Raw genomic sequence first — 13177 nt, 5'->3', positions numbered from 1 at the left:
TTAAATTAAGTACAGTTGTATGAAAACGTGATATACTTAATCTGAACACTGATTTTTTTTTAAAAAAACCATGCACACTCATATTTTACTTATTTGTCATGATTCCATGTGTTAGGAATCAAAGGAATTACTTGCTTTGTTAACTGTATGGGAATATAATTTGCAGTTTGTTTTCAAAAGCTGAATCACTGTTTTCAGATATCATTCCTCTGGCAATGTGTTTTCAATTATCTCCCACCCTTTTCCTCTCAGACTAACCACACAACTTATTTTAACAAGTCATACTAATTTTCTCAGGAAGATGCTTTCTTTAAAGGAACTCTGTTCTCCATTCCCAGTAAAGTGGCTGGTTTGAGATACAATGTACCATTTATTTCAAAAGCAAGTATTAAGTTAAAATGCTCCGTTTTTTGAGTCATGAAAAGTACAGATCCCTGCTGTTACACAAAAAATATTTAAGAGATTCTAAAGATTCCATAAACACGACCATTCTGTAAATATACTTTATTTCATATGCATACAATATTCTTCAGCAATGGATTGACCATATGTGACTGAAGGCTTCATTATTCTGGGCAAGAATACATTTGTGAAGTTAATCCCTTATCCTGCAGCAACCACCTCTCCTCTATTGTCTTTTCCGTGGCTGACAAAGATGTTCTCTTTCAACAAGCCTTCTAAGTGTTAAAAAACAAAAACAAAACTCAGTTGGTATCTGTATTGAATTTGAATAGATTTTACGTTGTTTCAAATTGTGCGCGTGTGTGCAATTGTTTTTAAATTGTTTTTACACATGCAAATACGTTAACTGTTTTTGTATGTACAACAGCGCTATATAAGTTTTGATTGTGTTATGAATCACTTTGGGATACCTCATGGGAAGTGATTCATACATGAAAAAAACAAGCTTCCACCAGCCCTGTGAAAGATAGGAAGGATACCAAGCCAATGTTTAGCCCAGTATTGTCGAAACTGATTGAGGAGGCTTTCCCAGCCCTGTGTAGAGACATTAACCCTTCACCTACTAGGCTACTGTTGTCTCCCCTTGCAAAGGGCATGAATGAACTGGCCCCCAAGCAACTGTGCTGAATTGCCCACTCCAAGGTTAAGAAAACGAGCCCTGCTGGATCAGGCCAAAGGCCCATCTGGTCCAATACCGTGTTCTTACAACAGCTAACCAGATGGCCACAGGAAACCCACAAGCAGAAACCGAGAGCGGCAGACCTCTCTGCACCTGTGACTCCCAGAACTTAGAAGCATACTTCTTCTGACAGTGGAGGTGGAACATTGTAGCTAATAACAATTTATAGTCTTATTTTCCATGAATTTGCCCAATCCTCTTTCCAGCTGCTTCTACCCCAATAATACAAGTTTGTTTCCTTCCTGCAGCCACCTGTGCACCCTGGAAAGCTTCTCTAGTGGGTCAAGGAATCCTCACAAATGACAGATGGGACACAGGGGGCTGCTGGGTGAGGGGAAATTACCAGATTCAGACTTGGATCAAATCTATGCTTCCAGGTGCTATAAGAAAGCTGCAGAGAAACGCAGGATAGTGTGCACCCCGGAAATGATCTCTTTCAGCTTCTGCCTTCTGGAAATAAGGTACAAGGTTTTAAAGACTAGGACTAGCCACCTGAGAGACAGTTTCTATCCAAATGCGATTTTGGTTTTAAACGCAGTGTAAGGTGGTCTCTATGGCAGTATATTGTAGTTAATTATGGGGTATCAGAGTTTTTAGGGGGTTAACCAGGCTGGGATAGCAGGCTTGTTGGTTTTTGAATGTCTGATATAGATTTTTTTCAAATTCTTTGTTCTATATGGGACAATGAGAATAAAGATTATCGTATCGTATCGTAAGATAAGGAAATCCCTGGAATGCAAGTTTCCCATTCCTTCCCCCAGCAGTTCCCCATGGTCCACACTCCATTTCACACGGTTCCGGCAGAGGGCTGGCATTTTGGGGAGTTGTGGATAGGAAACTTTCCTTCCACAAGCTTCCTTAATCTAACTGATCTTAGAAGCCTAACTGATGTGTAGGAACCAGCAGGATGTGATGTGCAATGTCCTCACAACGTATGGAATTTCCCTACGTGGACATCATGTGGTGTGGAGATGGGGGAAAACTAACAAAAACTCCCTACATAAAGAAAACTAGACGTAAGGGACAAAGCATTTTTTCTTCCTGACAGGCTTGCTTTCTATGAGTAGTTGAAGACGCAAGCCACTTTCCTATAACTGTGGGCGCTTAGGTGCTGCTATAAAGACAAAAATGACAGAAGCCTACGTATCAACATCTGGATAGGGTCTCTTCGGAGAAGATCTGATGTGAATGCCAGGTGTCCATCAGGCACAAGTTGGAGCCTGAGTTTGGCAACTGGCAGCTGTTAGTCACCCTTAAAAGAATCCTGTCTCTGAACTGCACTGTAGCTAACAGGAGAACCACCAATTTACTGTCATGACTTGCAAGATGTGTTCAAGTGCTGTCTTCTCGTTCCCATCAATTCAGATCAGCCAGACATAACATATGTGAGAAATTATTTACATTTTTTTGCTCCAATAAAACAGAGATGATGATGATAGCTGTGCTCTCCCTAGAGGTTCCATGAAGCATTGGTGAGCTCCATTGTTTTCTCTTTTTCCTACAAGGCTGGACTTTGTTACCCTCGCAATGCTTGCCAAAATCCTATGGCTTATTTTTGTTGCTTGAGACTGACCATATGTAGCTTTGATCCCTGCTTAGTAGGTACCTTGGCCACTTGCCAATTTTGGCATCTAACTCCCTTATTTGATTCTTTTCCCACTGTCATCAGCCACCCTGCCCCTTCACACACCCCAGGGTTGTGCTTTGTTTTTTGATATAACAGAGCTTGCAAACAATAAATCTATTTTTACCCTGCTGTTTTTGGCTAGAAGCTAGCAACAGAGAGAGTAAAAATCCCACTGTTTTGATCATCCTGCTTGTAATGATTGCATGACAAAACTTCTACATCCAGCTTAAGTAATATTTCTGTTATAAATAAATAAAAATCATGCTGTCTAGGATAATTCAGGAAATCGTACACTACATTGTTTAACACACACATGCTGTTCTTATTTAATATAATTCATCAAATTTTAAAGAGTCGGATCCAGGCATAGCTGCATTAGAGTAAACCCATTGACAGCAACTGGGGCATAAGTTAGTCAAGACTTGTGAATAACTTAAGGATTTATATCTATGCTTGTGTATACCCATGCACACAAAAAACATCTTAAAACCATTGACAAGAAAGTGTTCCAAATACTATGATGTATTCCAGAGATATTGTTGTTGTTTAGTCGTTTAGTCATGTCCGACTCTTCGTGACCCCATGGATCAGAGCACACCAGGCACTCCTGTCTTCCACTTCCTCACGCAGTTGGTCAAACTCATGCTGGTAGCTTCGAGAATACTGTCCAACCATCGCATCCTCTGTCGTCCCCTTCTCCTTGTGCGCTCCATCTTTCCCAGGGTCTTTTCCAGGGAGTCTTCTCTTCTCACGAGGTGGCCAAAGTATTGGAGCCTCAGCTTCAGGATCTGTCCTTCCAGTGAGCACTCAGGGCTGATTTCCTTCAGAATGGATAGGTTTGATCTTCTTGCAGTCCATGGGACTCTCAAGAGTCTGCTCCAGCACAATAATTCAAAAGCATCAATTCTTCGCGATCAGCCTTCTTTATGGTCCAGCCCTCAGTTCCATACATCACTACTGGGAAAACCATAGCTTTAACCATACGAACCTTTGTCAGCAAGGTGATGTCTCTGCTTTTTAAGATGCTGTCCAGAGATATAACAATATCCAAAACACTTTCATAGTCCTAGTATCATTTAAAACATGCAAGTCCTCTCAGGGGTTTTGGTACATTTAATTTTGTTTTAAAATGTAATTGTCAACCTGCAGATTTTACAGAATCAAAGTAAGGAACGTGTTTACACTAATAAACAGCGAGTTAATATGAAGCTCGTGTGGACTTGCCAAGAAGTAGAAGTCCCACCCCCACAATCTTGGGGGCACCACAGGGGACGCTGCAACTATTCTTTAGAATGGAGCGAGAGAGGTGTGGTGTGCGTGTGTCGAATTTTGGTGTTGCAGAGTGTGCTGCTGAAATTTGAGAGCTCAAGGTTCGCCACTGACATTACCCTTCCTGCTCTTTACCTAGTCCAAGGTATTGAACTCAATGCCAATCTTTGAAACACCAAAGACCTGCTGCCATCCAACTCTGAAGCAGATGGGCCGATGGGCAGCGTTCTGCAATACAGTATCAGTCCTGATGCATAGGCACTCTTAGCGTGCTCAAAAAAATCCCTGCTTTTTTGACATCACCTGCTCCCAGATCGCAGCTCTCTCCCTATGAAAGTGCCCCAAAGTCAAGTCTGCTGGAAATTTAATACTCTTGTCTTTTTGGTCCTTATTGCTTCTCTCTTCTCGTAGTTCTTAATGGCGTGAGCAGCGCTTAAAGAGGTTCTGTGACCGCCACCTACTGGAACAGGAACTAAATATTGCTTAAACAGACTCCCCACCACCACACATACTGCGCGCACCCTCTGTCTGCCCCAGTTTAAAATTCAGAACGGTTGCAACCTTCCTTATTGGACGGCAATCTAAGGAAGCAGTCCCACCTAACTCTGCATGGCATGATCCAGCTATTCGTCAACCCCTCGCGGCTTCCGCGGTGGAGAGCACAGCCTGGCCTTTGCTGGGATGCGCTTATCCCCCAGCTGCGTTACCTGGCGAAGGATGCTGAGGCTGCCTGAGCATCCGCAGCATCAGCATCACGACGCCGACCCAGCGAACTCCCGGCAGCCCCTCTCGGCCAATGAGCGCCGCCGCTAGCGACGGCGACTCCTCGGATTGGCTGAGGCGGGCGCGCTGCCTCCGCTCTCTCCGGGCCTCGGTTCCGGCGCGGGTCTCTGCGCGGCGACGGCAGCGGCGATGGCTGGCCGCGGCCGCGGGGGGAGGAGACGGCGCTGCGGGCGACCTTGAGAAAGCAGCGGCCATGGGCAACATGCCGTCGGCGCTGAAGCACTGCCTCAGCTACCAGCATCTCCTCAAGGAGCAGCTGTGGATCGGAGAAGCGGCGCCGCAGCCCACGGCGCTGCAGCATCCCGGGCAGGTACCTGAGCGCCACGCAGGGACGGGGGCGGCGGTGATGTAGGGCAGCAGGTGCCCTCACCCCTCCACCCCTGCCTCTTGGGGGGACCTACCCGATCCCTGACCCTGACCACCACCGAGTTAGTGGGAAAGCCCCCTTGGATGGTTTAGGCCCCGTCAAGTGGGTGGGGGTCCCTACTTACTTGGGACTTGGAGGTGCCTCCTCTATATTGCATACATACATATAATTAAATTTCCGCAAATGTCACATAAAATTGCATAATACATTTTTCTTTTGTTTTATTGACTTCCCATCCCATTTTCCATGGTGGTTTTTTTTTATTCACCCTGTCTTCACGCTTTAATATCATAACCATTATACAATAATGTCTCATTCTTTCTGTTGCTCATGGTTCAAATCCTGCTTGTGAATTCATCATACTATAATGTTTGTTTAAATAGTCTGAAAAGAATTCCATACTTCCATAAAACATACACCATTAGGTTCTCTTGTTTTAGCTGTTAGTTTTGCTTCTAAACGCTCACCTGTGCTTTCCCTCTGGGCAGTGCAGTTGTTGAAACTGCTCTCCCTTGGATCGCGTGGTAGCTTCTTGCTTTACCACCCAGTAAGGGGGAGGAAGCAGAGTTGGAAGTGGCTGCTTGCTGCCCATCTGATCACTTGCCAGTCTCTCTGGGCAGCAGCAGCTTGAATTGGGGACCAGCAGGCCCAGTCTTCACTGGTGTGCCACCCAGACAGAGAGACTGAGATGAGCAAGCAAGCAGAGGCAGCAGCCATAACCACTGCATCCCCTTGCCTTCTGGGCCGGGGAACTTGTGGCTCTCCAGATGTTGTGGGCCTCCAGCTCCCATCAGCTACAGCCAGCATGACCATATGTCAGGAATTAGGGGAGATGTAGCCTGGCAAGATCTGGAGGGCATCAGGTTGGCACATGCACCTGTCAAAAACTCTAGTGCAGTTTCCCAAGTGCAAGCTGGATGTTAGGCATTTGGAGGTAAATGGTCATAGTTTGGGGAAAACGGACTCACAGGCCAAATTGGGACTTGTGCCAGGCCAGATTTGGCCTATGGGCCAGAGGTCACTACTCTTGTTTGATAGCTAGTCCTCTTTTGAGTTGAGCAGGACCATGTATACTCCAGCTATCCCAAAGCAGTCAGGAAGCCACACTTCCTGACTCATCTCTGAGAGACAATTATAATTTATACTTTCTTTTTATCTCTTGCACTGTGCAGGTAGCTAAAGCCCAGGGTAGTCATTATCCACCCTGCCCCCGGTGTGTTGTCACCTCTTATAATGTCAGTAAAGACACTTTGACAGCTCCCCCCAAAATTAGCTAATGGGACAGGATTGCCATATGGTGTGGATCATTATTTCTGCCTTACTGAATATTCTTCAATATGAACTTTGTGATATAGGAAACATCTGTTGAAAAATCCAAGCCTCCGGTTACAAAGGTCTAACCCTTGGGTGAACAGAAGTGCATAGCTTTTGGGACATTTGAGTTGTGTAGAAAGGGGTATATCGACTGACATAAAGTTGCAAAAAAACCCAAACAAAACAAAAACCCAAAGCCCTCTCCCTTTTCACAAGCAGATATAAGGCAGCAAGTCTGCACTGGCTTGGTATAGAGAGGATGTTTTTAAGGTTGAGAGCCAACAAGCTGAAGCTCAATCCAGGTAAGATGGAGACATTGTTAGTGGGTGGTTTCCTAGACTGGATGGATGGGAGATTGCCTGCCCTTGATGGAGTTACACTCCCTCTGAAGGAGTGGGCATGTAGCTTGGGGGTACTTGCGGATTCTTTGCTGTTGTTTGAGGCTCAAGTGGCCTCAGTGGTGCGGACTCCACAAAAAAGAGAATTTAGAGAACACTATGCAAAGTGACTTTTCCAGAGGGGCAGAAAGTAAGGAAAAGAATAATCTAGAAATATTCTCAGGGAAAAAAACTATTTTGGACATTTTGGCTCGGCTCTGTAATGGACTGTTTTGACACACATTGAGTCTTTACATTTTTAGGGTACCTTTAAAGCACTTTAGAGGCACACCATATATAGATATATAGATTGTGTGTGTGTGAACTTGCCCTTAGAAGATCTGCAGAAGGTTTTCTTTGGTACACAAGGAAGTAAAACAGAGATAAGCCAATCTTTAAACATCAGAGGAAAATCTGCTTCCTGTTATGTACACATTCCTGATGAGTCTCAGTCCTTGGAGGACTTTAATTTTCCAAATTAAGTAGTTTTCAAATTGGCAAATATGCCTTGGAGCGTTCTATTATTTCAGAAGTGTTTTGATCTAATGGATTTTAGAAGCCATTATTACTTCTGGTAATCAGTTTATTACCATTAGATGTCCTTAAAAAGTATGGTTTTAATTTTAAGGTTGCTAAAAGTCTTAGATCTTTGGAACCATTTTATTGCTGTGTATTTTCCATCATGTTTTCATTCTCAGGCTGGCTACTTGCTATCTGTTTATGTCCCCACATATTTATTTTTCTCTTTCTCTTCTTGTGTATACTCTTGTAGTACTTCCATCATTGTTACTGTCGTTGTTCTGTTATACTATTTTGATATCCCACCCCTATCTCGGGGAGGTTTAAAGGATAATAAAATATAACCAATCACAAAATAATTGAAACATTTAAAATATCATACCTTGAAACAAATATCCTGAAACAACAGATCAAAAATATAATTGAAATGTTTATTAAATTGACAAGTGGGGCAGAAGCGGAATGTACGTCCACAGAGAAGGCCCTTTGTAATGAAATTGCACAGTAGGCCATATTAATCCCTGGTACCATGACCAAGGTGCTGGTTGGAAACTATTAGAAGAGGCGTTCCTTTAAGTACTTGAGCCCTAAGCTGTACACCTTTACCAAGACCTTGAATTGGGCCCAGTAGCTCATAGGCAGTCAGTGCAGTGCTTTGGAGATTGCTGATACATGATTCCATCTTGTATCACCTTGCAATAATCCAATCATGAGGTTACTAGAACAAGGCTATCTTAGGGGTTCACACTTCTGCTTATTCTGTGCCTAGAAAGCATGGGACTGGGATGTGCCCCACTGCTTTCCTTGGGGGCAAATGTTAATCCACTGAAAACCCAATTGATGTTTGCTTTGATTCAACAGTAAATAGTGGGTTTTCCTGGGGCAATGCAGTGTGGACAAGCTTTTAGTCCATTTAGATGGTGAATGAGCTTGGGCACTGAATTATCCTCAAACTACCCACCTGTTCCTTCAGGAGTAGTGTCATCCTTTCCAGAACAGGCCATACCCCTAATTCCGGGATCCAAATTGCTGGAGTTGATTATTGGTCCATCCCATGCTCAGCCTCTCCTGAGCCAGGTGGAATGTGTGTCATCCTCATGCTAGTGACACCACCATCTGAATCCACAAATGACTCATCTCAGTGATTTTTTAAAAAATAGACGTTGAATAGCTAGGGGGACAAGATGGAACCCTGCAGGACCCCACTGGAAAAGTGCCATGGGGCTGAGCAGCAGTCCCTTAACACTACTTTCTGGGAGTGGTCTTGTAGGAAGGAGCAGAACCACTGTAACCCAATGTCCCTGACTGGAAACTCACAGTGCTGCTCTGAATGGACCCCATAGTCAATGCTACTGAAAGTTGTGGGGAGATCTAGGAGAATCAACAGGGTGACACATTCTCCCATTTATCTCCTGATAATGGTAATCAGGGTGACCAAGTGGTGTGTCAGTGCTGAAGCCAGATGGAAATGGGACTACGTAACTGCTCCATCCAGGACCATCTACTGCTGGCTGTCCACCACTCTCTTAATCACTTTGCCCAGGAAAGGGACATTCATGGTAGGGTAGTAGTTGTCCATTTACCCCAGAGGCCAAGGAAGGGGCAGCACTATCCCTCCTGCAATGAGGCATTAATCGCTTCCTTGACCCACCCCCTTGACCTTACAAGCCGTGATGGGCAAGGATGATAGGACCAGAAGCAGCCGTCTTGCACCAAGTCAGGCATTTGGACCATCTAGTTCAGTATTGTCTACTTGGATTGGCAATGGTTCTCCAGGGTTTCCGGCAGCCTTGCCTGTAGATGCCAGGGATTGGACCTGCGACCTTCTGCATGCAAAGCTGTTGCTGTACCTTGAGCGATGGTCCTTCCCCATGAGGTGGATCATCTGTTGATTTCCTTGAATGCCAGATCTCACATCCCAGGAAGTGATTAGCAGGCAGCTGCATGTGCTTGTTTGTTTCTGCATGTGGGTGTCTCAAGTTTGTTTGCTTTATTCGCTTACAGTTGGGATAAGTTTAAAGAAGGCTGTAATTCCATGATTAAAGGTCACTGGCATTTTTCTGTTATAAACCTCTATTTTCATCAATTTATAACTAAGCATGCGTGTGTGTGGAGGGGAATGTTTTCATGGAAGTATTTGGCAAACAACATGATCACAGGCCCTGGTAGTGCTTTTCTCTTTTGCTCAAATGAGGTAGCAGAAGAGGGGTGTGGAACTGAAATTTACTTTCCGATTTACATGGCAGTACTTTTTTTTATTTTGGGGGGAGGGTGGGAATGGCTGGTTTTACAAGCTGTTTGTTCTTCTTTGGCAACACCTGATAAATGGAAAATGCTTGAGGCTCTTAGGCTTTCATGTAAACTGTTTCCTTGTTGATATAATTTAGCCATAGTGCTCACCACTTCACAGAGCTAATACCTAATTCAATAACCAGTCATTATCTTTAATCATCAGACATGCATTTTTGCTGGATCAAATTTAGGAAGAAATGTTACATTGACAGCCCATCAGACAACAGCTTTGTGCAGCATTAACTGCCAAATTAAGACATTTTCTTAAAAGAAATTTCCTCTAGCTTTTAATTTTCATATTTAAATTCTGGCTTAAGTTTAAATGCGATTTTTAAAATTTAAGTTCTGGTTGACAGGAGTGATTTTTCCTCAGGTTTGTTCTCTACTTTTGCCAATTGTACATTTTGATGTTTATGTATTTAAATTTTGAGTGCCGCTTTGAGCTTTTCAAGGAACAGAGGTTATTTAATATTGTGTAAGAAATTCCTGCTATTCTGATCCTACAGGCACTAGTCTGTTACACCCCAGTTTCCTGAGCAGTGAGAAGTTCAGGGGCAGCACAGCAAGATTTGAGGTTGTCTTCAATCTAGAACTTGAGTAGACCCATTAAATTAATGGAACTAGAAGAAGAAGAAGAAGAGTTTGGATTTGATATCCCACTTCATCACTACCCAAAGGAGTCTCAAAGCGGCTAACATTCTCCTTTCCCTTCCTCCCCCACAACAAACACTCTGTGAGGTGAGTGGGGCTGAGAGACTTCAGAGAAGTGTGACTAGCCCAAGGTCACCCAGCAGCTGCATGTGGAGAAGTGGAGACGCGAACCCGGTTCACCAGATTATGAGACTACCGCTCTTAACCACTACACCACACTGGCTCCACCATTTTGATTCCACTGCAGATCCACTCCATTTAAGAATATCCAACACACATTAAAAGCACATGGATTCATCTAATGAATTCTGGGAACTGTATTTGCTTCTCAGACGGCTCCAGTTCTTAGCACCATTAAACTACAGTTCCCACAATTCTTTAAAGTCATGTGCTTTAAATGTCCATTAGATATACAGCATGTGTTGTTTCTCAGTGGGTCTACTCTGGGTAGGACTACCATTGGATACAACCATTGGATGAGAGAATATTGGATATATTTTTTATTTATAGGTTGTAGTCTAGCAGCATCTGGAATGCATCACATTGGTGACCCCCTACAATATGCAATAACATGTTCCTGACCTTTGACTCCACTTGTACACGCAGGTTTACGGGTGTGTGCCTGTGCCAGTCAATGTGACAAGATTTGGCTCATAACGGTTGAAAATTATTATGACAATAAAAGCTTTATGCGTTTTGAACGCATCCTGTTTAAAGTATGATACGTTTAGCACACTTCAGATTCTCTTGCTTCTTTCACAGATGTGTTTATATCACGAATGTGGCATTTGCCTTGTAAGCGCAATTATCTGATAATCATGGAAAACCTCAAAATGCAATGCCCTTTTGTCAGGAGGGCTTCCACTTATAAGAAAAAGCACTTTCCGAAAGGGGTGGGGGATGTTATTTAGCAGATGTGAAAGTTTTGCCTTTATATTTAAATAAAATAGGTTTATGTTCTCCGCAAGTGTGGGCCTAGCTTGGTCCAAGGAAGGTTTAGCCTGCCAGATGCCGTATGTGATCAGAGATGTTGTGCAGCTGTTTCCCATTTCTTTTTACACCGCTCACATAAATGCATAGTAACTGTACTGGATTTTTTTTTAAACTGTACTTTAGCAGTCATTGAAGGATGTTACTACATGGGATTTAATTTAACTTGCAAAGCAGTTTGTGGCAAGGGAGGTGACACCCACGATGGTGGATGCGAGAGATATACCCAAAGGCACAGCATTGTGAGGCTCATTTCCCCTTCAGATTCTAGAGACAAAAATTTAAGGCACCTGCCCCCAGCCCCCCAGTGTGAGCCATGTCAAAATATGTGCCTTGGGTAAACAATGATGCATTTGGTTGTGTGCATTTTGAGAGTTCCACTTGTGGAAGATTTTGCAGTCAAACATAACAGTGCATGCCTATGCTTTTTAGTAAATTAAGGGGGTTAAGGATCATAGAGCTGTGAATTGCTAAAGAAGGCATGGCTAGGTCGTGCTCCCTCACTTTTGGGGAGGTAGGAAGTAAGGCTTCTTTCTTTCCTTTCTTTCTTTCTTTCTTTCTTTCTTTCTTTCTTTCTTTCTTTCTTTCTTTCTTTCTCTCTCTCTCTCTCTCTCTCTCTCTCTCTCTCTCTTTCTCTCTTTCTCTCTTTCTGTCTCCCCCCTCTTCACTTTGAACCACGTAACTGAGCAGACATCTGAGGCTGGGGCTCCAGACTGAGACCACATGTTTGAGACCAACTAATGTATTTTATAACCAGGAGTACCTTCCCTGTGTTGTTTCTGCTGTAGGGTTGAACAGTGCTCTGATTATTGTAAGTAAAGCATTTAAACTTACTTAAGGTTGTGGACTATTCACTCAGAGAAGGGTAGAGGTGGGGGAGCACATTTGAGAGCACTTAATACTGGGACATTTTGAGCTCCAACAACCTATATTTTCAGCACTTTGCAAACTCTTCACATATTTCTGTTTTAAACCCTGCTGGGGGGTTTTCCGGCTCTTTTGAATTTCAGGCAGTCAGCAGTTTATTCTTTTGTAGTTTCCCACACACGTGGGACTTCAGGATTAACTAATATTCCCCAGTTATTTCCCAACGCTTGTCAGTGTCCTCTCCTACAGAAAGCAGTTCCTGACTCCTACTCAGACACCTGTGCTGCAAGTCTTGTCTTCTGTCTGCACAAATCTTCCCCTCCTCATTGATACTTCCATGGTTAATTGGGACTTAATGAAATGAAGGTCATAGTTATGAAGGCATAGACCTTTTAAATGGCTAGAGCTTCAGATATTGAAGCAAGAACCTTATGTTTGACCATGCTACAGCAACTTTTACAGTCTGCTTGCTCATGTTGCTCTGGTCGAGGAGAGGGAAGGGAACCTGTGGTCCTCCACATGCTGAACTACAACTCCCTTCATTTGTGACATGTTTGAATTTAGCATACTGGCTTTGCATACCGAACTAGGCTTGATTATTTGTGGTAGCTACTTCACAATAGCTTAATTCTACCCTATGGCTTTTTGAATTCTTTGGATAGCCTTATTAGTCAAATCTGAAATCTTTACTTGTCATATGCCCATCTTCGTTTTCTTTCTGAATTTCCCAAGTTTTTGTGCTGGTCCTGGGGGGGTTACCGTGCGGTGTGGTCTGAGTCCGGTCCTGGGTCGAGGGTCTGGAGGCTGTCTGTCAAGGGCGAAGCGGAGTCCAAGGCAAGGAGCCGGGCGTGGTCAGGAACTCCGGAAGAGCAGGTCAGGGTGGTGGCAGGAACAGGTTTCCAGCAATGTTGCTCCCGCAACCTGGGACTGGGCTGACTGGCCTTTATCTCCTCTGAGGCCAGGGGTGGTCCCGGCCCACA

The 13177-nt window shown here is 43.8% G+C and overlaps 1 protein-coding gene across 1 annotated transcript in view; it reads left to right on the top strand.

Moving 5' to 3' along the window:
- The first annotated feature begins 4890 nt into the window (after window positions 1-4890).
- HMGCLL1 (3-hydroxy-3-methylglutaryl-CoA lyase like 1) overlaps window positions 4891-13177 on the top strand; it is a 58218-nt gene continuing 49931 nt past the window's right edge. The window contains exon 1 of the mRNA XM_080998767.1: window positions 4891-5130. Coding sequence (XP_080854893.1) covers window positions 5014-5130 — 117 coding nt within the window. The 5' untranslated portion in view covers window positions 4891-5013. The remainder of the gene's footprint in view (window positions 5131-13177) is intronic.

The sequence above is a fragment of the Podarcis pityusensis genome (genome assembly GCF_964106645.2).
Source record: "Podarcis pityusensis genome assembly, chromosome: 3".
In the NCBI taxonomy this organism is placed as follows: Eukaryota; Metazoa; Chordata; class Lepidosauria; order Squamata; family Lacertidae; genus Podarcis; species Podarcis pityusensis.
This window is presented reverse-complemented; position numbering and strand designations above follow the sequence as displayed.